The 22,884-nt window shown below is 41.6% G+C and overlaps 1 protein-coding gene across 3 annotated transcripts; it reads right to left on the reverse strand.

The window, feature by feature from the left end:
* Positions 1-383: 383 nt before the first annotated feature.
* Positions 384-22,276, reverse strand: zbtb7b (zinc finger and BTB domain containing 7B). Of its 3 annotated transcripts, XM_069695821.1 has the most exons (5): positions 21,777-22,276; positions 19,802-19,925; positions 10,026-10,070; positions 3,636-4,711; positions 384-3,508 (listed from the first exon to the last, which is right to left on the reverse strand). In XM_069695821.1, the coding sequence occupies exons 4-5, from the start codon at positions 4,703-4,705 to the stop codon at positions 2,878-2,880; spliced, it is 1,701 nt and encodes a 566-aa protein (XP_069551922.1). In that variant the 5' UTR covers positions 4,706-4,711; positions 10,026-10,070; positions 19,802-19,925; positions 21,777-22,276; the 3' UTR covers positions 384-2,877. The 3 variants fall into 3 exon arrangements, with proteins under 3 accessions (XP_069551922.1, XP_069551920.1, XP_069551919.1); XM_069695819.1 differs by lacking the exon at positions 10,026-10,070 and having other exon boundaries at positions 21,777-22,274; XM_069695818.1 differs by lacking the exons at positions 10,026-10,070; positions 19,802-19,925; positions 21,777-22,276 and adding an exon at positions 6,273-6,573.
* Between the last annotated feature and the right edge of the window lie 608 nt (positions 22,277-22,884).

Consider the following 22,884-nt stretch of genomic DNA (forward strand, 5'->3'; position numbering starts at 1 on the left):
ATCTCATTGGCTGTACTATAAAGGATTACTAATGAAGCTTCACCGTTGAGTCAGATGGCTGATATTATTTCACAATTATCACAGACAGTCATCGGCTAACAAAGAAATGCCTAACTGTGTTTCCATTACATAGTTTGTCCATCAGAGAGCATAACAGTAAAATTCCCCAATGGTCACAACTGTTTTAATTGAAGAGTTCCTTATTACAACTGTTTATTAAAAAAAAAAGAAAAAAAAAAAGCTATTGATATTACAGATATATAAAATAAGATCTTCTAAACTCTAGATTGATTTTTATCAGGCTCAAAAATCATTCCGACTGTAGTTCTTAAAACCTTTAAAAGAGTCCTAGTAAAACAAAAAATTACCAGTAACACAGAAAAGGCAAGCTTAGATATCTTTATTTTCTTTGCATTAACTGAAACAAATCATGGGAAAATGATTCATATCTCTGAGAAGGTCCACTAAAAACTGAAAGACAAAAATGTATCCCTGATAGCGGGGTCCCTACTCAGACCGTACCCCATGTCCCTTCACCGAAGCCAAGAAAACAAACAGCTCACATAGAAACACACATTTCACAGCTGGCATCAGTTGAACCTCATTCATTCACAAAACTCTGACGGGGAGCACCAACACCCTTCAAGCACAGAACCAACTGTCATACCATTCCAGTACGACTGGTTCCAGTAAGGCCAGTAGTTCACTTTCTTTGCTAGGATTTTCCTCTAGGTTTAATTCATTTGTTTTTAAACATCAAATGATATAATACAAAATCTATAAAATCGAATATTTTGAAACTACTGCCATTACGCTTGCATGAAGAGCATCAATCACCCTGCAGCACCAAACAGTTTCTTTCCATTTTATATTTTGTATAATCACTTAGTGCATTGCTCAAGATTTCCTGAGAATAGTTGCAGCACAAAAAAAAAAAAAAAACTAAGGCAACTTCATCCCAATATATATTATATTCGACTATAACTCTACTAATATGCAGGAGGAAGAGTATGTATGTGGAATTTAAAGAAGTGTTGTCTCTTTCAATCACAATTTTAATTGGTATTGAGTTAATTAGCTAGATATTAATGGTCAGACAAAAAAAAAAAAAAAAAAAAAGCTTAGAGCTCTCAAATCTCATAGTGCAAATAAATTGAAAATTTTGGAAAAAAAAAGATTCACTGCACAACAAGGAGCGGATAGTGCATACAAGGCCCGACCAGCACGACCGACACAGCAGGTTTTGACTACATAGATTTCAAGAGAGCTGGAAAATAAAATACAACTGTTGCCATTTAAAGCAATCAACGGTTGCATCACGCCCTGCAACAGGGCTGGATGTGCTGGTCCGGGGAAAGCATGATGAAACTAAGAAGTTTTTGGTCAAAGGTGGATAAGCTTAAAAGATAATGACCCCTTTAGACACAGCGGTGGCCGATCTATAAGAACTGCCATGCATTAATATGTGATACAGTACTAAAAACGTTGTGTTAACAACAGAAAAGCATGCTGGAAAGTCATTTTGTGTTCCAGTTACATCAGAGGTTTTAAACCCCCTCACTTCTTTGCTCTGTTCCCTTCTCTCTACCCCAAAGGATGGAATGTGCCTCTGTTATTACAGAACCTGACGGGGTTAAATGTGCAAAGAATGCATTCGAGGAAGAATCGCCAAAAGAAGACACTCAGCCTGTAAAAAGGCCTTCGGGTAAATGGAGACGTTGAGCAAACATCTTTAGCGCAATGCAGCTTCTTGTAAGACTTCGATTACGAGTTGATTGAGATTCGTGTCCAACCCTGGATTTGGTCTCACAAAAGAGTTTCAGCAGAAGAGCCATAATAAATAAAAAATAAATAAATAAATACAGAAAAGGGGACACATCGTCCCATTCGTCCCCCCGCCTTACCCCCTTTTTTATTAAATTTTTTTCAAACAAAAAACCCAAATGAGTGCGTTGGAAGACTGAAATCAGCTCCCGGGAAAAAAAGATAATTGTCTTCAAAATTAATGACCATCAACTCATTGACCCAGACTTTGTCTCCTTTGGTCAGGCATTTAACACAGAGCTTTACAGCTCTGAAACACTCAACTATGGAAGCAGATTCTCATTCATGGCGATCAAAACAGTTGGGAAGAATAGTCTCTTCAAAACCAACATTGGCTACAATTCACCTCTCTCCTCTCCTTAAGATCAAAGGAAAAACTAAAATCTTTGGTTTAAGCACCAAATCAAAGCCAAAATTCTACCACTAACAAAAAGAGATGGGATTATTGCTTACAATGCACAGGACAAGTTTGATTAATTAGACTGCAGGTCTACTGACAACCACCAGAGTGCAGTGGGCACACAAACTCATTCCTGTGATCTAGGTGATATGAATTCTGAATTGCACCTGAATCAACATATTTGTAACTAAAATATACATCTTCAAATCTCCCTCTATGCCGCAGCCCTGGATCTTTAGTTTGCATAGTGAAAAGCATCCCGGTAATCACACACTAAACACACACTAACAAAAAAAAAAAAAAAAAAAAAAAAAATCAAGTCATAAGAAAGAGCTCAAACCTAAAATACTTGAAATTAAACTGCAAACATGAAATCAAAATTAAAAGACAAAATCAAATGCCAACAACCAGAGGACAAACATTTAAAATATCTCAGAAAACCCGTTTTCCATTTTTTTCATTTAATATTTTGTTGTTGTTTTTTTTAAGCGCTCTCTATATGTGAGCAGCAGGTCATTAGTCCAACCACCTGAGTGAATTTTTTTTTTACTGTGGATGCATAACCACAAATACACACACGCATACGCACGCACGCACGCACGCACACACACACACACACACACACACACACACACACACGGACACTCTGTTCACTATTCCTCTTCTTCCGCTTCCTCTTCTCCAATTTCCTCTTCCACTTCATCGGCCCATCGGTTGCGCTGCGCTGCCGGCGAGTGGGTTCTTCCTGGATCTTCTCCCTCCGCCTCTCGGCCTCCTCGCATTTCCAGCCCTCGCAAGAAAAGCTCGGGGTAGCTGGCCAGCCTATGAGACCCGAGTTGGGCCAGAGCCTGCAGGGTGAGAGACCGCTCCCTCTCTGCATCACCTGCAAACATCAGCGGAGGGCCAGCACTGGAGCCACTTCCACTTTCCTGGACCGTGCGGGGGAGGAAGGCGGAGGGGTGGGCCTGTAAAGACAGAGCCTCCAGCGGGTTGGACTGCTCCCTCCTGCCTCCATCCCCTCTCCCGTCCTCCACCAGCTCAGGCCCACGTCTAGGCCGGCGTGTGCGCAGCTCTAGGCAGCTGTGGCCCTTGCGGTGACGCTGGAGGTGGTCCTCTCGGGCGAAGGCCTTGTGGCAGAGCGGGCACTCGAAGGGCCGCGCCCCGCTGTGGAGGGACAGGTGGTTTTTGAGGTCATATGAATGGAGAAACCGAGCGGTGCAGTGGGGGCAGGGGTAGGGGCGCTCGCCTGTGTGTTTCCTCATGTGGATCTTCAACTTATCATTGCTAATGAAAAAAGACAAGAAGATGAAGGATGATGAAGCAGAAGGAGAAAATGGTGACAGAAACAATGTGAGAAAGCTACTCAAACATTTCAATTTTTGTGCATATTTTTAGGAAGAAGTTTCTGTACCGGGTGAAGCGAACTCCGCAGGCAGAGCACTGAAAGGGTTTCTCTCCGGTGTGTGTCCTCATGTGTCGGGGCAGTTTTCCTGCTCCATGGATGATCTTCTGACAGACGGGACACTGCTGGGGGGTCTGAGACTTCCTCTTCCTCCCCCCTCCCCCAACTGAGGCAGCCGCCGCTCGATCAGCTACAGAGGTAGGTATGGAAGTGCTTCCCGTGAGCATACCATCATCGCCAAAACCCTCCATCTCGTCATCCTCTGACAGCTTGTCGTTTGAGGGCCGGACGGGAGGCTGGTGGGCGATACGGGGGCGCTCCTGCAGCCAGTGAAGGAGGCCTCCATTTAGTGTGGCCCCTCTCCCCGGCTCTTTGATCGCCCTCGGATCACCGTTCTGCCCTGGTTTGAGGCGAAGCTCCTCTTGCTCGGGGCTGGGAGGCTGGGTAGAGGGCAGGGAGCGAAGGCTGTCGGATGCAGGTGAAAGGTGCGATACGGGAGAAGCAGGCAGTCGGTTCAAAGGTGAAGAGTTGATGTGATGTGACCCAATTTTCTTCACCTTCTTTCTGTCCGTTTTTCTTCTGTTCCCCTTTATTATGCCACTCTCTACCTCCATCATTCTCTGAGTAGCTGTGTGTTGGGCTCTCTGCTCCTCTGCCGTCTCCCCCTCGGCCTCAGCCGTCTCCCCCAGGATGTCTCTGCAGGCGTCAGCCACGCACTGGATGCCCAGAAGCTGAGCCCCTCGCAGCACATCTCTCATCCCGGAGCTGTGGATGGTTAGGGTGGCAGTGTAGGCGAACTCCAGCAGGGCGTCCAAGGCGTCGGGTGCCACGCAGTCCAGCTGGCAAACGCTGAAACTCCCTCCGCCCTCGCTGCCGCCCTCCTCTCCTCCAAACAACCGGCGGAAGTAGAGACTGACGGCAGCCATGACGGAGCGGTGCGTCGGGTAACGTGCCCCGCGGGAGGTCAGGGTGAGGTCACACAGGAGCCCCGTCCTCCTCTGGTCATTGAGGTGGTACAAGAGCTCGTTGCTGTGCTCCGGGAAGGGGATCCCAATCAGACCGTCCTCTCCTGGAGACATTGCCACCTACATGGAAGAAAGGGAAGATCCGGTATGTGAAGGGGCAGAGCAGATTACAGAATTTTACCTTAACCGAGTCAAAATCTACTTAGAGCAATACTTAAATGGCCCAAAAGTAAATCTTCATTAGCTTGACTGACACAAGGAGCTCTCTTTCACGTGAGGCACAATTTAAACAGGGCTTAGCAACAACTCTCCCCCATGATCCTTACACACACCCCCCCCCCCCACACACACACACACACACATGTACTTCCTCCACAGATTACTTAATCAGGAGGCAGCGATATTGCCCAGTGAGATGGGGGTTGGGGCATCAGAGGAAGAACGCAATGGAGATGACAGAGCCGATGGCAAAGGCCAAATATAAAAGCAAGAAAGAATAGAAATAATTAGCGTGTAGGGGAGATATGGAACCAAATTATTGCCAATGATGACATGGAAAGGATACAGCGTTATGCAAAGAGCTGTAGGTGTTGTAACCAAAGGGCAGAAGGTTAATTCGTGAGGGAAACCTTTATAGCATTAGCTGATTGATTAAAATACCAGGAGAGGAAAGAGACGGACTGACTGATGGAAGAAGACGAGAAGAGTGAGGAAGTGACAGGCCAGAGTAGGTGAAAGGGGGAGTACCAGTGAAAGAATGAGGAAGGAAAAAACAGCAAGAGAATTACAACCTTTACAAGGACTGAAGTGAACCTGCGTCACAAACAAATGTTTAGAAGTGCTATAGGTTAACTAGTGTCACTTATTACGACTCTTTCTTTTTTAAATCACATAAAGATCCTTACAATCCATTTTTTTGACAGTAAGTTGTATGAGCAGTAGGTTGTAGGTAAGATCTCCGAATGAAAGTCAAGTAAGGACACTAACTCTGTTTCTCTCCGTGAGATGTAACGAGGCCTGATGGTAATAAGACCCAACAGCTCCCTTCTTTGGATCCCTAAGCTCGCACCTCACCCTGTCCACACTACACCCATGGTCGACAATATCTCTCGCACACCTGAGCAGACCAGATTTTCCACAAACAACTCACCCTCCAGATTCCCCCTCCCTGCTCTTCATCTCCCTCCCATAGCAACTGGCAGCCCCCTGGCCATCCAATAACAGCGTTCACACAGTGCCCAGAGGGTGCTGAACAGTACATCCACTTGACTAACCTGCTCCAAAACACACCCTATTAAACACACATGCACAACCACACGATACAGCGCACACACACACACACACACACACAGAAATATATATATAAGACACATGCACGCATACACACATGCGTGCAACTCTTTGGCTCCCCCCACCCACCATTGTTAGATTTAACCTGTTATGTGACGATCATAACGACAGTCTATTTAAAACAAATACAAACGCACTCCACCCATACAACAACGAGAAAAAAATTGTGAAAGTACAGTCAGTTAAATAAATACAACTTAAGAACGGGCCAATACTTTTATGCAACGCAAACTTTTTGGCCCTTTCCTGTCCTTCAAAGCAACATGAAAACCTTCCCTTTCTCCTCTGAGGATGAGCTGAAGCACTCAGAAGTCTGAAATTTCTATCCTACCTTCCCCGTCTTCATGGGCATGGGCACCGTCAGCTGAAGACGAGGCAGCGGTAGTCTCATGGCATCCATCTTTTTGCTCTTTACAAGTCTTCTCCCTCACTTTTCTTCTCGCTCTCTTTCAAAACCACTCTTCTTTTTTTTTCCTATTTCCTTCTTCCCTTAGATGTGTAACTTAAAGGACTGATCTCTTTGTCAGAAGTCACGGCGCTAAGCGTTCATCCTTGGGGATGTCTACCTCTTTTGCACATTCTGTCACTCACTCTCCTTCCTGTTGTATCAAAAAAAGGGTGCAATGTGACTGACGAAGACTCAGAGATACCCCTCCCCCCCCCCCCCGAGTCGCCTACGCGCCCCCTCTCTCCAAAACCCAACGGCCCATTTTCCGAACACTTTCCGATAAACATGATCTCCTCCTCGTCCTCTCCTTGTTCAGAAGGAGGCCAACAGGTAGACGCGTTGTAGTGGAGCTGAGGTTGCGGTTGGACGGTGGGTGCTGCTGAACAAAAAACCTTCAGCCTTCATACCACACACGTCGGGCTCAAATGGTTGAGCAGGAAGAAAACCAGCACATGCAACCAAAACACATCAGAAATAACTGCAATATGAATTCTAGTCAACTCAAAGATTGCCAAAGTTGAGCAACCATGTAAGAACCAAAATCATATTGGCATTATGAGTCATATTAGACCCAGGAACAAACATTCAGGTAGGTGCAATATGAGAGTCAACCTATGTCACATCGTACCACTGAGATAAACTGGTGCAGAGAGCTCTTCCTTTGAAACCACAGCATGCTAAACATCACCCAGTACTTACATAAAATAACCTCTGTAACAATAATTACAGTTATTTTTCAAGCAAAAAGCATTTTCATAAAGGTTATCGCTTCAATTTAAGGCAACACAGACACCATGTGTCAATTGCTGATACAGGAAAGTGACAAAGTTACGGGGCAATTGTATATTTTGCTTCTGGCTACATCATTTTTTTTTAAATTCACACGATACTATTGCAACTGTTTTGATAAATAATTTGAAATGCCAAATATTTCTAGATTATTATCAAGATTTGTTGCTTTTCTCTGTCTTATATCACTGCAAATTGAATATGTTTTGGTTTTAGATCATGCGTTGGACAAAAATAAAAATTTCAAGATCTTGTGCTTTACAAAAATTCTGACAAGCATTTTTCTTTTCCTTTTTTAGATTTTATTGACAAATGGTCAACTGAGAAAATAATCTGTAGATTACTTGATCATTTAAATAATCATTGGCCGCAGCCCAAGTATCACGAGTGTAAAATAAATCAGGGGAGACTCTCCATCTAAATTCCTGTAGGCCAAACTGTAAATTGCATGACTTGACCTTACATACATACAGTTTGTCTCCCTCTAAGCAGATATGATATCAGACCTCAATGTCATATTTAAGGATCACCATCATTGTTAATCAGTGAGTAAACATGATCACATTAAAACCAGATTGTTACTAATAATTATTATGTGCATAAATAAACAATACAGGATATAATTTCCTAAAAGGCCTCTCAACAAGCAAAAAGATTCTAAAACGCAAAACCCAGATTTTTAATGAAGTGAAGTCGCAGATCAGCGAAACACAAAGGGGTTTTAGGAGGAGCATACAACAACGTGCACTAAATTTCCGGCACAGGGGAGAGAGAGCGAGAGAGAGAAAAAAAAAGCATGATGGGTGGTTGGTGGTTCGAGCTTGTTATTTTAGGCATATTCCTTAGAACAAAGACGTATTCGGAAAATAATAAGATTGCAAAGAAGATGTAATGATTCCCATCAATTTTCTGTCTGTGAGTCACTTAATACTGACACATCATGACATGCACAAGCACACCCTGTACATTCATGACCCCCCCACTCCCCCCGCTTCTCCTCCCTTGTCACTTTGTCTGTTTTTTGTGTCCTACCAAGGACGTGTCTGCTGAGCTGCTGAATCTTGCAACACATTGTAACAAATGTTAAAACAGCCCACAAGCAGATACCACAAGCACACTTTGTCCCGCACACAAAATAATCATGCTAAGTCACCAGTAAGTGTTTAGCTATTATTATAAATCTTAATTACTGTCATTGCAAGTTTATTCATGTTAATTACACCTCAGTAATCTAACGTCAAATAACTGATATCTGTATGTTTTGAGGTGCGTCATTTAAAGTCATTGATATTCTTGCCAAAACTACAACCACACATCTTTTTTTTACTGAACAGTAATTTACCTCTTGAATTTTGTACATATATTTCTATGTCTTTGCATTTAATGCGACAGACGTTAAGATCCTTCCAACAATTGTATCTCATCTCTTTCTTTGTTTTGTCTTCTTACCTCCCACTCTTTTGTCGACGACGGAGGAATTTACCTCCTCTGCAACTCTACGGTTTCCTCATCCCTTGCTTTCATTATGCGCACACTCTTCCTCTTCTTTGACAACAAAGATTTGTATTTTTATATTTGTTTCTTTCAAAAAACTAAAAAATGATAACAGGAAAATTTCAAATAATTAATCTATCGGCCAGGCCGATTGTCGTAAACCCGCAGCTGCTACCGGGTCATGTGACCAAACGTTAAAATAAAGCAAAAATCAAACAAAACGTGCATTTGTTTTTTTTTTACTGAAGAGGAAATGGAAACTTAAATCCACCATTACTGCCCACTACCACGACTCAATGCTACTCCTAGTAGAAAAAGAGACGAGTTTGTGTGACGGCCAGGAAAAAGACAGCTCCAGCACCAACCAAATCTGCACACAAAGAATTCTGTATAAAAGCAGCATAAAGAGTCCGTCGTCTATATCATGAAATCCTACTGCACACACCAAGAGAGTGTGTGCTCACTGGAACTAGAACTGTTAGTATTATTTTTATGGCCCTTATTTTCCGTTAAAGGCTGTAAGTTTTCCCAGTCCACCTCAATTAGATCAGGCTCCAGCACTAAGGGGGAAAATATGACTTTATACTATTCACAGAAAACTGTGGCTGAGAGGGAGAAGGAGAAATGCTTTTATGAATTCTGATGTCAGATGTTTTCCAAAGTGCCTGTTCATGTGTGTGTGTGTGTACACGTGTGTATACATGTGTGTGTGTGTGTGTGTGTGTGTGTGTGTGTGTGTGTGTGTGTGTGTGTGTGTGTGTGTGTGTGTGTGTGTGTGTGTGTGTGTGTGTGTGTGTGTGTGTGTGTGTGTGTACACGTGTACGTGTGTGTTGGTTGATGTGAACACATACAGTTGGTTGCATGAGTTGTGACGGCTTTCTCAATTCTCACACTACTTGAATAACTGAAGGACGAGTTTATGGATAGTTTTTAGACAAAGTTACAAATTAAATGTCACTTGTAAAAAAAGTGAAACTTTAAAAGCAGAGTTAACAAACTTAAGCAACGCATTTTTTATATCTAAAATGTTATGTTTGTATGTGTAATGCCTCTTTGGGGATACATAAACACAGTGGAGCAGCTGGAATACATTATGAAATATAATTATTACACTAAACTGCAGACAAATGAAACACTCTAGACACACACACACACACACACACACACACACACACACACACACACACACACACACACACACACACGTACAAGTGTTTTCGTTCAGATAAAAACCTGTACTTATAAGAAATTATTCATAACCACAACACAAAAAAATCAAGATGCTAAACCAGCACAGCACCTAAAAAACAACAAGGCAGCCAAACACATGGAAAGTAAGATTCAAGGTCATACCGTTTCTCCTCCACACACTCGTCTTCCTCACACCACTTTTCTTCTCTGTGTGACAGACAGATTTTAAGGGTTAGGAAAGACAAAGATTACACCCTCTTTACACCTCACTTATTTGGGGTAGTGAGTGGAGAGAGGTGCTGGGACACCTTCTCTGAGGAAGAGTAGGGGAGGAGGAAACGGGGGGATGAGATGAGAGTACAAATGTACGCCTGCCAAACTAAAGCTGCTGCTTTCAGCTCGGTAAAGCTCTCACAGGACTAACTGAGAGCAAAACCTTCACATTTTATGCAACGATTGTTTCCAAAACCACACAAAAAAATACCGGCTACAAACTAAACTGACACAAGCATGTCTTTTAATAACACAGCTCCTTTCTGCTGGCTGATAAAGCACAAACTCAACCTGCTCTGTGTCCCAACAGTTCCCTCCGGACTGAACATTTGCATCCCACCAGGAGATATAAAAACAGATGCAACCATGCAACCAGGGCGAATTTGAATTTCCATTTGAATTTTTCAAAGACTTGAGACATCTTAATTGGAACGATTGCACCCTGCAAGGACTGGACCGAAGAGGAATTTGAAAAAAAAAGAGAAGTCCATTGAGTTGATAGCAGTCGCCAGAAGTTTGTTCTTTCTTTTACTTAAGAAAACCCTTGCAACCAGGCCCTCCTCTGTACTTACTGTAACTGGGGCATTATGGTGTGTGTGTGTGTGTGTGTGTGTGTGTGTGTGTGTGTGTGTGTGTGTGTGTGTGTGTGTGTGTGTGTGTGTGTGTGTGTGTGTGTGTGTGTGTGTGTGTGTGTGTGTGTGTGTAAAGTGTGACGCATGCGCACATTGTGGTCTTAGTTCCAAGAACACATTACATTATTCATTTGGCTGGCAGAGCGGACGCCCTTATCCCCTCGCCCTCCCACACCACAGCACTCTGCTGTGAGCTACAACAGCAGCCAGTTTGCATGCCAGACCTGAACACCAATGTGAATCTGCTGGAGGATTATCAGCTTATGAGCACACGGGGCAAGACATTTGGGTGTACATATACTGTGCGTTCGGTCCCTTATATCCACCAAATTCTGACCTAAAGTCAGAGTAAATACAACTTTTCACAGCTGATATATGCACTGGCAAAATCTAAAATCTCTTATAAACACCTTCAAAAATTCATGTCAATATTTTGGGGGACAAATAGTCGACTTTTGAGAGAATATTTGCTAACAAATTTTTTTGAAGAAATTTGTAAAATTTTAATTTAAACTAAATGAGTTAAACAACTGCAACTAAAATATTGTTGAAATTCTGACTTTGATAAAAGGTTTTATGCTCCTCCATCCCAACTAGTACTGATACACTGTATTAGTTATATAGATTTATAACACTGGTCTTTGTGGAGCCCAAACCTCGACCAAGTAATCATTTATTTTTTTAATTCTTAGACATTATAACTAATCTAATTGTTTTGTTGTTCATTTTTTCCAACTTTTTATCATCATAATGTGCTTTTGTGGTCCTGGTTCTCACAATAGCTAGTGGCATTAATCATTGAAGAGGTTTTAACATATATTGTCACGTCATATTTGCATTTTAGTGTTTATAATGCGTTATACAATTGTGTTTGTCTCAAATTGTCCTTTCAGAAACAAATGTTGATTTGTATTTTGAATGGAATATAGTCTGTATGTATCCTGTCAATTTTCTCAGTTAGAGTTTCTTTTTTCAAAAAGCCAAAGTGGGAGACAAATTCAAATAATCCAGTAGGGTTTAAATAGTTTATTTTTTCTTTTAAAATATAAAGCTATTCTTTTTTTTTTTTTTTTTACAGCTGTTTAATTCTGAAAACAATTTGTGTGAACACTGAAGCTGATGATTAATAGTTCCAAAATTATTTACAAAATAATGAAAAAAAAAAATCTAAATATATTTCCTGAGATCAGTGTAAAGTCTGAGATTTCTGCTTGGTTTGTCACAGTGAAGGAAGGAGAGAGCATAGGCAGGAAAGGAAATCAATCTGAGGTTGGAAAGAGGAAAATGGTCTGTGATTTGAGAAGAGACAACAAAAGTAAAAGGAACATGAGGGAGGTATGTTTTCTAAAAACATGCATGTTCTTAGAAATCACACAAGAATAAGGCAGGTCTGGGGGAGGAGAAACACACGAGAATGAGTTAGTGAGTGAATGCGGAGTGGGTGTAGAGATACTCTATGAGATAAAGAAGAGTGGAGGTTAAGACAGGAAAATCTAGTCCCAGCCTCGAACAATCTGTGTTAGCGAGGAGACATGAAACAAGAGTAGAGAGAGTTGAGTTACAAGGGGAGAGGTAGGGGGAGACAGAAAAAGAGAGGGGAGAGGAGCCGTGACATGACGACTAGGAGATAAACAGAGAGCTCGAGCAAGAGGAGAACACATGCGCGCAGCCACAGGAAGTAGCAAGAGTCCTTGCAGGTGTGTGTCTCTGTGTGTGTGTGTGGGTGCGTGTGTGTACAGATGTCTGAGGGAGAGATGTGGTTGCAGCCACCTCTATCATTAGCATCACCAAAAGGGAGTTTCACCCAAAGATGGAGAACATGCACAGATGTAAAAGAGAAGGCATGCTGACGGAGAGGTTTCACACTTTACTCTCCCCCTCTTTCAGCTCCTTATCTGGTCAGCAGTTTCTACCCCCGGCACTCCACAGCTGTGTTTGTGAGTGTGTGTGAATATCCGAGCATCAAGGTGTGTGGGTGAATTACACACCAAACTCTGCGTCAATTAATATGCAAAAGCAGGAGAGAAACTTGTTTTTTCTTCACATGTGGTTTTAATGATGTTTTTATATGTACTCAGTTGATTGATTTGAATGTTTCCACTGAGAGAACGACAACGTACGACGGCACGGCATGTGAACATTAAAAAGCAATCAATGAAAGAGTGATAGAGTATAATCAAAAATATTGTAGTTTATCAGCACTTGCTGTAAGTCAACGGGGGTTTCTTACATTAGATACAGTTGGACAGTTCATAAAAACACAAGCGTTTTCAGTAATTCTTTCCAAAGAGGCCAGTTTCAGACTGCTTCAAAATCTATGATAATATAAACCACTAATAATTCTAAATATTTTGTATTTTAGAAATAAATGTTTTAATTTCTGTTTCTCAAATGTATTGAATCTATTAAACTAAAAAAAAAAAAAAAAAAAAGGCCAAAGAGGAACGTTAACCTTTTTGTCTAAAAGACACCAAAAATAAGACAATTAGATATTTAACTATACTGTCCCTTGAAATTACTTAATCGAATGAAAATGGTCAAAACATTATAAATTCAAACTTATCAATGAATTTGACACATTTTTTATAATTTTGTGTTTTTTAAGCCTGCATATATATTTATGTTTTTCTCCCAACAATATCTAATATTTGTCAGACTGTGTTGGAGAGGTATTGATTTAACTCTACGATTATTTTTGGAAACCAAAACCCATCTATTGTTGGGACAAAACACTTAAATCCACGTTAATGCAGGTAACCGCAACAACAACACAAACTGTGGCTGCAGAAATCATTGTAGAAGTAAATAAAAGACTCTCAAATCAATTAGCCTCAGAAAATAGCTTTAGTAAAGAGATTAGTCAGGTGGTTTTTTTTCTCAGTGTTGTATGTACGTGTTTACTGTGGGCATGCATGTCAGTGTATAGAATAAGGGTTAGGTACATGGGGTGGTTTTGAAGATTGGGATGAGGGTAAAAGAAATGAAGAGTGTCTACAGTATGATGCATTTATGTGATATTTTTAAGTGAACTGCTGCCTGTGAATATTTTCATGCAGTACAAAAAACAGGATTCAATCTGAATATAAATGTAATCAACCAAGAGAAAAGGCTGAGGAACACAAGAATAAAAAGAGCCAGTTCACTCTAGTTGGCACACTTGTTGATACAAATACTTGTTTAGGAAAAGTAACACTTCATATTGTTAATGTGCATGGGTGTAAGTGTGTGTCTATTACATTAAAGTTGCCAAATCACCAGGAGGGTCTCAACAGCTGCTGCTGTCTGACACAGATGACCTCCCACTTTAGAGGAAGATATTGCAAAACCACTGGAGACACACAGACATACAAACGCATACACACACAGACAGCTAGAAATTTCGCAAAATGAACTGATCCTGATCAGCTTCCTCTTCCTGTACTCAGTAAAGATGCTCGACCACTAGAACAGATGTAGAGATAAATTGAAAAACATTTTTGACATATCAACAGCTCAGAGAGATGAGGCAAAAAGAACAACAACCAAACATTTTCAGATTGGTCGAAAGCAAAAGACAATCAGAGGACATGACTAAAAGATGCGTCACCTTCCTGACAAATCTGCTCAACAGCAGTGAACGAGGAGGAGACTGATTGTTTTTACTCTAACTACAGTCCATTAAATATACTGTATCAGAGGTTTACAGCCGAGCTGACGGCTGCGTCATTGTGCATGGCGTTGGTGTCTGAAAAGTCAGAAACCAGACAAGCAAAAATGACAACAGACGGGAAGTTGAACTAACTGTTGAGTTATTGTCCAATTGGACGTTTTAACTGTGTTTTTCTCTTTCACAGCCTGAATGGTGGATATTAGATGAATGTTGGACCAATAATTGTGTGGTCGAAAATAATATATTTGAATATATACAAATTCGATGATTTCTATATCCTTTTAAGACAATTCTTTTTATTTTAAATATTGACAAAAGTAATGTTATTTTTCCAAAAGGGATGATATGTTGCCTCTTGGAATAAAAGCCTCAGTTTGCTGCTGGAGTTCCCCTTTGAACACCACACATGAAAGGGGTCCGTTTCAGCAGCAATGATTCCATTTCGCTTGCTCATGTTTGGGTGTTTATTCTCACTTTCCCTGAAGTGTTGTCTCACTGTACCTATTTATGATAACCGCCTGCTCAATGTGTACAGAAACAATTGCAATGTTACTAGAAGAGCTGAATCACAATCATCTTCAGCATGTAGCTTTTTTCGCTGACCTTTTTTTTTTTACTCTTTACAAGAAGAAGAGTCATGGGCACCTGCTGATTGGTTAACACTGGGGTGGCGTGGGATGTGAGGCTGGTGGTCGAGAGCAAGGGAGGGCTGTCAAATGCTACAGAAACTCATGACTGAAAAGAGGAAATGGCAGATACATAACTTCCTCTATTGACACAGATCGAGTGGGGGCAAGACTCAACTGTAGTAGCAGCAGACTGGATTACGGACACCATGTAGTCACCCTATAACTGCTTCAATGTGGAGAAACAACGGATATATATGGTGAAAACGCGGCGTTTGTCCCAAAGTCAAAGGTCATGGTTTACATGCATTTTTAAATAAAGGAAACTTCTACTCATAAAACTGATTGGTCCAGTTACAGCAGCGAGTTAATTGTAAGGATGTCCAGAAAATAAGCAACTGAATGAACCATCACGATGACACACCAGTCTGAGTGCTGACGTGTATAACAACTAAAACTTAAGTTGGGAATCAAGAGATTTTCGCAAAATCATCGATGACCCATGGGAGCAAAGAGGACACAAGAAAAAGGTTTAGACAGCTTCAGATATTAGGGGGGTAAGGAGAGAAACCTTTACTTCTTTCAACTCCCATACTTCCTCCCCCATTCTCTCTACCTTCCTCCCACTCGGTCGGCTCGTATGAAACTGAAAGACCCGTGTCTGAAAAGGGGGAATTTATATGGGCTCCCATGGCCTAATTAAAGCATTTCCTGGAACTGTGTGCATGCATGTATACAGTATGTGTGTCTGTAAGCATGTGTGTGTTCCTGGTCTGACAGACCACTTGATGTTACTTCCCTCTACACCCACCAGTTCACGGACACATGGTAGTCACCAGTCACACTCCAGCAAAGTCACATGATTTTATCACACCAACACACACACACACACACACACACACACACTGAAGTCACAAGCAAATTCAACTCGACTTAAATCGATATATGTACAGTATGGAAAACATATTTGCTGTTTTCATGCTCAGACCTCATTCAAAGAGACAGTAGTTCACCACTACATATTTCTGCATCATTTACATAATGTAAAAATTTTTCGTGGCATTTTCACTCTTCTGGAAAGCAGGAAAGGAATTCTTATTTCGCGTGTTGTTACAATCATCATCAGGAAACTGAAATCTGTATCTAAGGCGCAGCTGCAGTTCAATAATTAAAAAAAAAAAAAGTCACAAAAGACATAAGCTCCTTCACCGCTAACAGTACACTATCTTGACTCGGCTTGACTCCAGTCGCTTTTATTTTTTTTTTTTTCCATTGTCCATTGACGGTATCTTGTATCAACTTTAAAGATTTGTTGTGAAATTAGTGAAATAAAATGTGTTAAATGGATTGTTTATTCATTTCCGGCAATGTTTACAACTTTTGACAACAAAAACATCAATACAAAACGAAGAACATGATTAACAGGATGTATGCAAGTCCTTAACACTTTTTACAATCTTCAAATATTCTATAAATAAGTTTGTGTTTGTTTGTATGATGAGCAGGGAGTCCCTGGTGCTGCTCCTGGACCTGGGCGAGCAGCACATTAAATCCATCTTGGGTGGTCTCTATTTATCCTGCAGTACACAGGTCTGGCCTGGTTTCGGGAAGAAGTGTTAAATAACCAGATATTTAGTGTGAACTTAGATAAGGCTTCATGACAAAGCCATATTTTGATATTAAAGTGATATTAGGAGTATTTTCAGTGGTGTAGGAAGTATTCAGATCCTTTACTTAAGTAAAAAAAAGTAATAATACCATACGGAAAATATTCCACTTAAAAAAAAAAAGTCCTGCATTTAAAACCGTACCCAAGTAAAAGTATGCAATATAATCAGAAAAATTTACTCAAAATATGATGAGTAAAAGTACATACTGTGCAGGAAAAGGCTCCCAGTCAGTGTTTGCTATTATATGATGTATTTACGTTAATATTACTGGTGCATTAACGTGTATGTTGCATTTTACTGCTGTAGATGTTTAAGGTTGTACTAATTTTAACAACTTTATATACTGTTGGGTAGTTATGTAGTACAGCAATACTACATAACATCATAATATATTTGTATCTGTGCTGTTCTATGCGATCTATATACATAAGCTGTACATGTACTTTGTTCAAATCCAACACGGGTTATTCTAAATATACAATCATATTTTCAGAATAAATGACATCAGACAAACATTAACTGTTGTTAAGTATTATTGCTAGCTAAAAATATACAGGTGAATAATTTTTTTTTACCTGGCCATTGTCCTTTTTCAATCCTCATCATATCCTGGTGGTGAAGTCTCTCCATCTCTTCCAATTATTGATAAAATAAAAATGCGTCCGCAGCGAACTGTGCTCCAGAAAGCTTCACAGCAACACCACAAGCCAGACAATCATACTGCCAAACAGGTTTTTTTTTTTTAACAGGCGCTACACTATACTATAATGCAAGGAATTTCTGTCTGTACCATAAACTGGATATAAAAGTGTACATAGCTTCCGGGTCTGAAAAATGAGGCCAATGTGGAAATGCCATAAACTGCAACACCACAGAAGGCCACTAGGGGTTGGCTCCAAAAAGACTCTCTTTCAACTTCTCTGAAAGTCAATAGCATTTTACCATGTAGTTGAGCGCATGTTCACTTGCATCTGCAGTGAACTGTTCCAAGGTAGCTACAGAGCAATACCACAAGCCAGGCAATCATACTGCCAAACAGGCCGTTTTGAGATCTAGTTAATTACAATTATACATCATTATCAAAGTTATTTGCATGCTGGAGTGTGCTGAAAGAACTACAAATGGTGCATGAAATGTGGTTGGAAATGTTCTTCATATTACAAAGATTTGAATTGGGTTTGTTGGGTCAAGTAAATCTAACTTGCTCACTCTATCGATGTCAGTGATTGAGATATTAAGAGGAGTTTATGTCAGACTTTTGTTGTCTAAGTGGGTTGGCAAAATGCCAAAGGGAGAAATATCAAAACATTTATTCATTACATGGTTTGTTTGGTAAGTGTTTGCTCACAACAGTCATTACAATTTAGTCAGAATTAAAAGTCTGAAATAAGGTCTGTGGGTGAAAAACACCACAATAAATTATTCTTTTACAAATTTATTCTTATGTGCCTAAAAATAAACTATTTGTAATGGGAAATGGAAATTGGGCTTTGGGTTAGTCAAAAAAACAATAATATTCATTATTGTTTTGTAATATAAATGTAATATTACAAATACATGTATTTTCTTGGTGCATTCTAATTGCAGGTTTATAATTTGCCGGCATTTTGTTGCCTGGAGCTGAAGGAGCTGTTAGTATTCGAGAAGTGTTTCCTCTGCTGTGTAAATTCACTGTTATGAGACTGTCAATTAAATCTCCACAAAAGCATCTTTGTGTTTATTATCCAATAAAAATGTATAAATATCATCAGCCTGTTGCACACACAAGTTTATTTTTAGCATTATTCCTGAGCCATCTTTAAAAGCCAGTTGGAGTTATAGAGTGTCTGTAGCTAACCAACCACAGAGGAGTTAACTTCCAGGTTGCCTATAAAATATTTAGCTGCTTGACCACTTTATTCAGCTCATATTTTTTTCCAAGCACAGGCAGGTTTTCAAGAAGCTTCTCCCACCCGACGAAGACCAATGTTTACTGAGGCTTGACCCCCACGACATGTTTGTGGTGTAAACTGTGTCAGAGAAGCAAAAAAAAAATGTGACAGTTCAATAGAGCAGACTTTTAAGGCTGATATCAGGAAAATTAGTCAAGCTCCAAGTACATCTAATGTATTTGTGTTAGTCAGCCTGATAAATGAAAGTAGGTGGATTTCAAATGATCTCCATCTGGTACACCAGGAACATGCATTTAGCAAGTGATGGTATTATCTGTGAAAATGTGTATAGAAAGTCTTATTTGTATGGAAAAAAGACAGGTCTGTGGTGGTTTCAATGCTGAAATACATTTTGCGAGTGCATTGTTATTTAACTCATCTGCATGCTGGCATGTGTTGAAATACTAAAACTGTAGCATATCGTCACATCTACATAGTTACATTTTTACAAGATAACACTAATGAGGTGACATTAGGTCACTTGACACCATGTTGACGTCTTGGCCATAGTTTAATGTGCGAAAAGTCACCCATTTTTAACTTGAGCTTTCTGACCAATTTGTGTTTCTTTAGGGGGCGCTAACCAACAGAAAAGTAAAATATGCCATGAAGCTACATATTTATATGATAGTGAGCAACTGTTTTTGAGGATGAAAGACAATCAAGTCGATTAACATCCCATTTAGATCTGAAATCCCTTCCCCTGACATCACTTTTATGATACATCAGATCTGCGTCCAGCATTTACCAGATAATCACGGTTGCAGAAGTGACACAGTAGGTGACTTCTATGTCCATCTCTTTTCTCATTTTTTTACACATTTACTTCAGTGACTTAACACGATGCATTATTTCACTAACGTGCGTCCTACAATTGAGCACAATTATCTCCATTTGTACGATGAATCTGTGATAGCGGGCTTTCTGCTCCAATTCTGAGCGGGACCATTTGGAAGGGATTAAAACCTTTCCCTTTAGATGTGTTTGGACAAACTACATTGTACAAACTACTACATCTGAAGCATACAGAACCTTTGAGATAATCTTTGTCCCTTTATACATCAGCCGAATAAGAAGAAACAGAGACAGCGCAAGGAAAAGTGTGACTGATGCTAATACTTTTGTGTGATATGTATTACATGGCGTAAAATTCCTACCTCCAGTCCATAAACACAGGAGAAGATGGGTGCCTGCTTTCTCTCTCTCTCTCTCTCTCTCTCTCTCTCTCTCTCCCCCGCTCCTCTTTGGTATTTTGCTCAGGGGTCAGCAGCAGTCATAAACCTGCAAGAAACAGAAGAGAAAATTAATCTGATTTAATCTGAGTACTATTTACCCCAAAAATGGGGAATGTGATGAACTGATATCAAGAAACCACAAAGTACTGACTGAGACACTTGTTTGCCTTTAGTTTTTTTTTTTTTTTTTAAATACATTCGAGTTAGCTACAGAACAAATGGATGAACACACACGCATACCCACAAGCTATGATATGATGCATCACATGAAATTTTGAGTGTATGTGTAGGGGAGTTCTTGTAAAAGACCAAAAAAAAAAAAAATGATAGAAACCAACTGCTTCCTACTTTGACTTCTTCAGAAAAGAAGTTCTCCAATAGTAAGTAAAGCTGGGAAAGCCCACACACAGACACCTCTTTGTGATGAACATGATTAACAACATACCGCACTGAGGTGAGGGCATGTGGACAAGTATTTTTTTCAGATTTTCCCAGTTCTCTGAGAAGTATCCAAAAGATACAGGAAAGTGAAAAAAAAAAAATATTTGTGTGTCTGCAGATTCAGCGTGAACACATGACGATGATGACGTGTCCCAGGAAAACAGATATCGGCTACAAGAAGCAGGCCTGTAGACAGCAGCGCAGGATGGAGGTCACGTCAGGACAGCAGGAGCGAGGGATGAAGCACAGATGTCTAATTATGTTGCAGACAAAGTTAGCGTAAACAGAGCGGGCATTAAGAATATATTTGAAAACCGTGATGGCTCTTCCATATGTGGGGAAGCCTCGCTGGATGAGTGAGCATTAGAAGTACCAGTCACATGATGGTGGTCACTGGTACACAGACAGAAAGAAAATACAAAGTACCCTGGCTTTCTCCTCTCCAAACTTTTCCTCCCTTCAGTCACAAGCTTTCCAACAACTGTAGGCGTGTAGCCTGCCTCTCTGGCCCCTCAGAGACAGAGAGGTGAGCCAAAAAATAAAAAAGCTTTGACAACACTTGAGCCTAGAAGGCATGAGGCATAACCGCCTGCACAGACACCGAAAGATTTAACCAAACAAGCTGTGCCCAGGACAGGGAAACCAAACCCAAGCTAGTTGAGCTTGTTAGGCCGGTCTGTCAGAGGGGCGAGTCAGCAACACATCTACCTCTGCAATGACACACGCGCGCGCACACACACACACACACACGCGCACACAAGCCCACTGGCATGACAGCCCTCCCCACCCAGGATGCAGGCTGAAGCCATAACCTAACATTACAGCCTGTGAGCACATCCTATTGTAACATAGGGACGGGATTAAAATAAAACACTGGGTGCGCCATTGGGAGGATGATGATGATTAACAGACCACTGAGGGGAGATCATTTAGAGGTGCAAGAGCCTAAATCCAGCAGAGCCACTGTACTGCGTGCCCGTGAGCAGCGCAGAGGCAGGTGATGTGCGTGAGAGCAGGTTAGGTTTTGGATGTCAGCCGGTGTTCTCGGCTATAATTAGCAGCCGAGTCTCCAGAAATGGACCCGCCGACCCCGCTCTCTCTCTGGCTCACCTGGCCGCTGCGCACAGGCGCACATATCGAACCACGGCTGCAGCACCTGCTCAAACAAAAACAAAAAAACTCCACACAAACCCACACACAGCCTATGTTTCATTTTGTGCGTTTGAAAGCCAAGCCGAATCGCGCTGAATACATGTCGACGGGAGTTACCGAATACCCGTGACGTGGATAGTCCTCCCGTGACCCCGATCAGAACCGGGAAGGAGGGAGGAGGGAGAAAGGGGCTGAGGCAAGCCGGTACTGTCATGGCAAACGGATATGTCTCTAAAATCACATTTAACTTGCAGCTCTTTTCTAGTTTTCTGTCATTTCGTGAGCAGCCAGGTGAAGCAGTTACCTGAGTGCCGGTGTGTCACCTGTCCTGCCTCCCACCTGACCGGCCTCCACACTTCCTGGATTATTCCGTCCCACCCTGCCGAGTTCTTCTACTTCTTGTATTTCTTTTTATTTATCCTCCCAGCTCTTGTCTTCTTCTCCGCCGGGAGGGTGGGGGGGGGTCACCGCTGCTACGGTCCTCCGCTCGACTCTCGGGAGGTTTTTTTTTAATTCTTCGCCAAACCGTGCGTCGGCGTTTAACTTGTCGGTCCTCTTGTCTCTTGTATCTGCAGACCGCCGGCTCACTGGGCTGCTCTGACCCCCAGTCTGCTGCCTCCGCTGGCCCACTCAGACTCCCAGCTCCTCCTTTCTGAGAACCAGGAAGCGGCTTGCCCTACTTACACCCAGTCGCGGATTGGCTCTGGCAGGGCTGGAGAGGAGACCGCCGGGGTGGGCAGGGCACATGGGGAAGGGAGGGAGAGGACGGAGGGGGTCCGGCTCTGGTGCGATAGGCCAGCAGAGGTGTCTGTCCCGCTGTCGGCGGCGGAGGGAGGAGATAGGTGGGCAGGTTTGGAGACCCTGCTCCTCCTCCTCCTCCTCCTGCTCTCTCCTCTGGGCATCGCCGCGCAGCGCAGCGGGCAGTGAAAGCGGATTGGGGGATATCTGCCTATAGGTTACCTGTTAGATGCGAAAGCATTTTCAGTCGAAATGGACTCAGTGTCCACCTCCTCCTCTTCCTCATGACTCAGCAATATTCCAGCAGAAGCCATCTGGAGGTGACCGGATGGAGAAGCGGAGTTCAGCCAACTGATACCAACTCCATGTAGGTGCCAGGACAGGCTGATAAACGGAAACTAGTATGATAAATTAAACTCGTTCAGAGGATGTGTCACATCCAATGTGGTGGCGGCAAATGACAACACTAATAGGGACTTTTTTTAAATTATGACTTTTAGTGAATCGGTTAAGTGAAACATATACAGTAGCTTATTTATGACCATTTTTTTCCAGAGTGAAAAGTGAGGTGCATTTTTTTTGGTGACACGAGCACAGATACTAAATTTAGAAGACTTACGTATAGGCCTCCTGTTTGAAGTGGTTCTGCATGGGAATCACCTCGCTCTTTTGAA

The sequence above is a fragment of the Brachyistius frenatus genome, unplaced genomic scaffold, assembly GCF_029030835.1.
Source record: "Brachyistius frenatus isolate BFR_SWC_R1_liver_20210118 unplaced genomic scaffold, ASM2903083v1 Contig_20, whole genome shotgun sequence".
NCBI classification, from domain to species: domain Eukaryota; kingdom Metazoa; phylum Chordata; class Actinopteri; family Embiotocidae; genus Brachyistius; species Brachyistius frenatus.

Bases quoted from the DNA above. Each gene is read 5' to 3' on its own strand.
- zbtb7b (XM_069695818.1), bottom strand. From the start codon at position 6,341: ATGGATGCCATGAGACTACCGCTGCCTCGTCTTCAGCTGACGGTGCCC. The intron at 4,712-6,272 runs GTAGGATAGAAA...TCTTCCATGTAG, and splicing joins TGCCCATGAAGACGGGGAAG to GTGGCAATGTCTCCAGGAGA. The intron at 3,509-3,635 runs GTACAGAAACTT...TTTTTTCATTAG, and splicing joins TGCGGAGTTCGCTTCACCCG to CAATGATAAGTTGAAGATCC.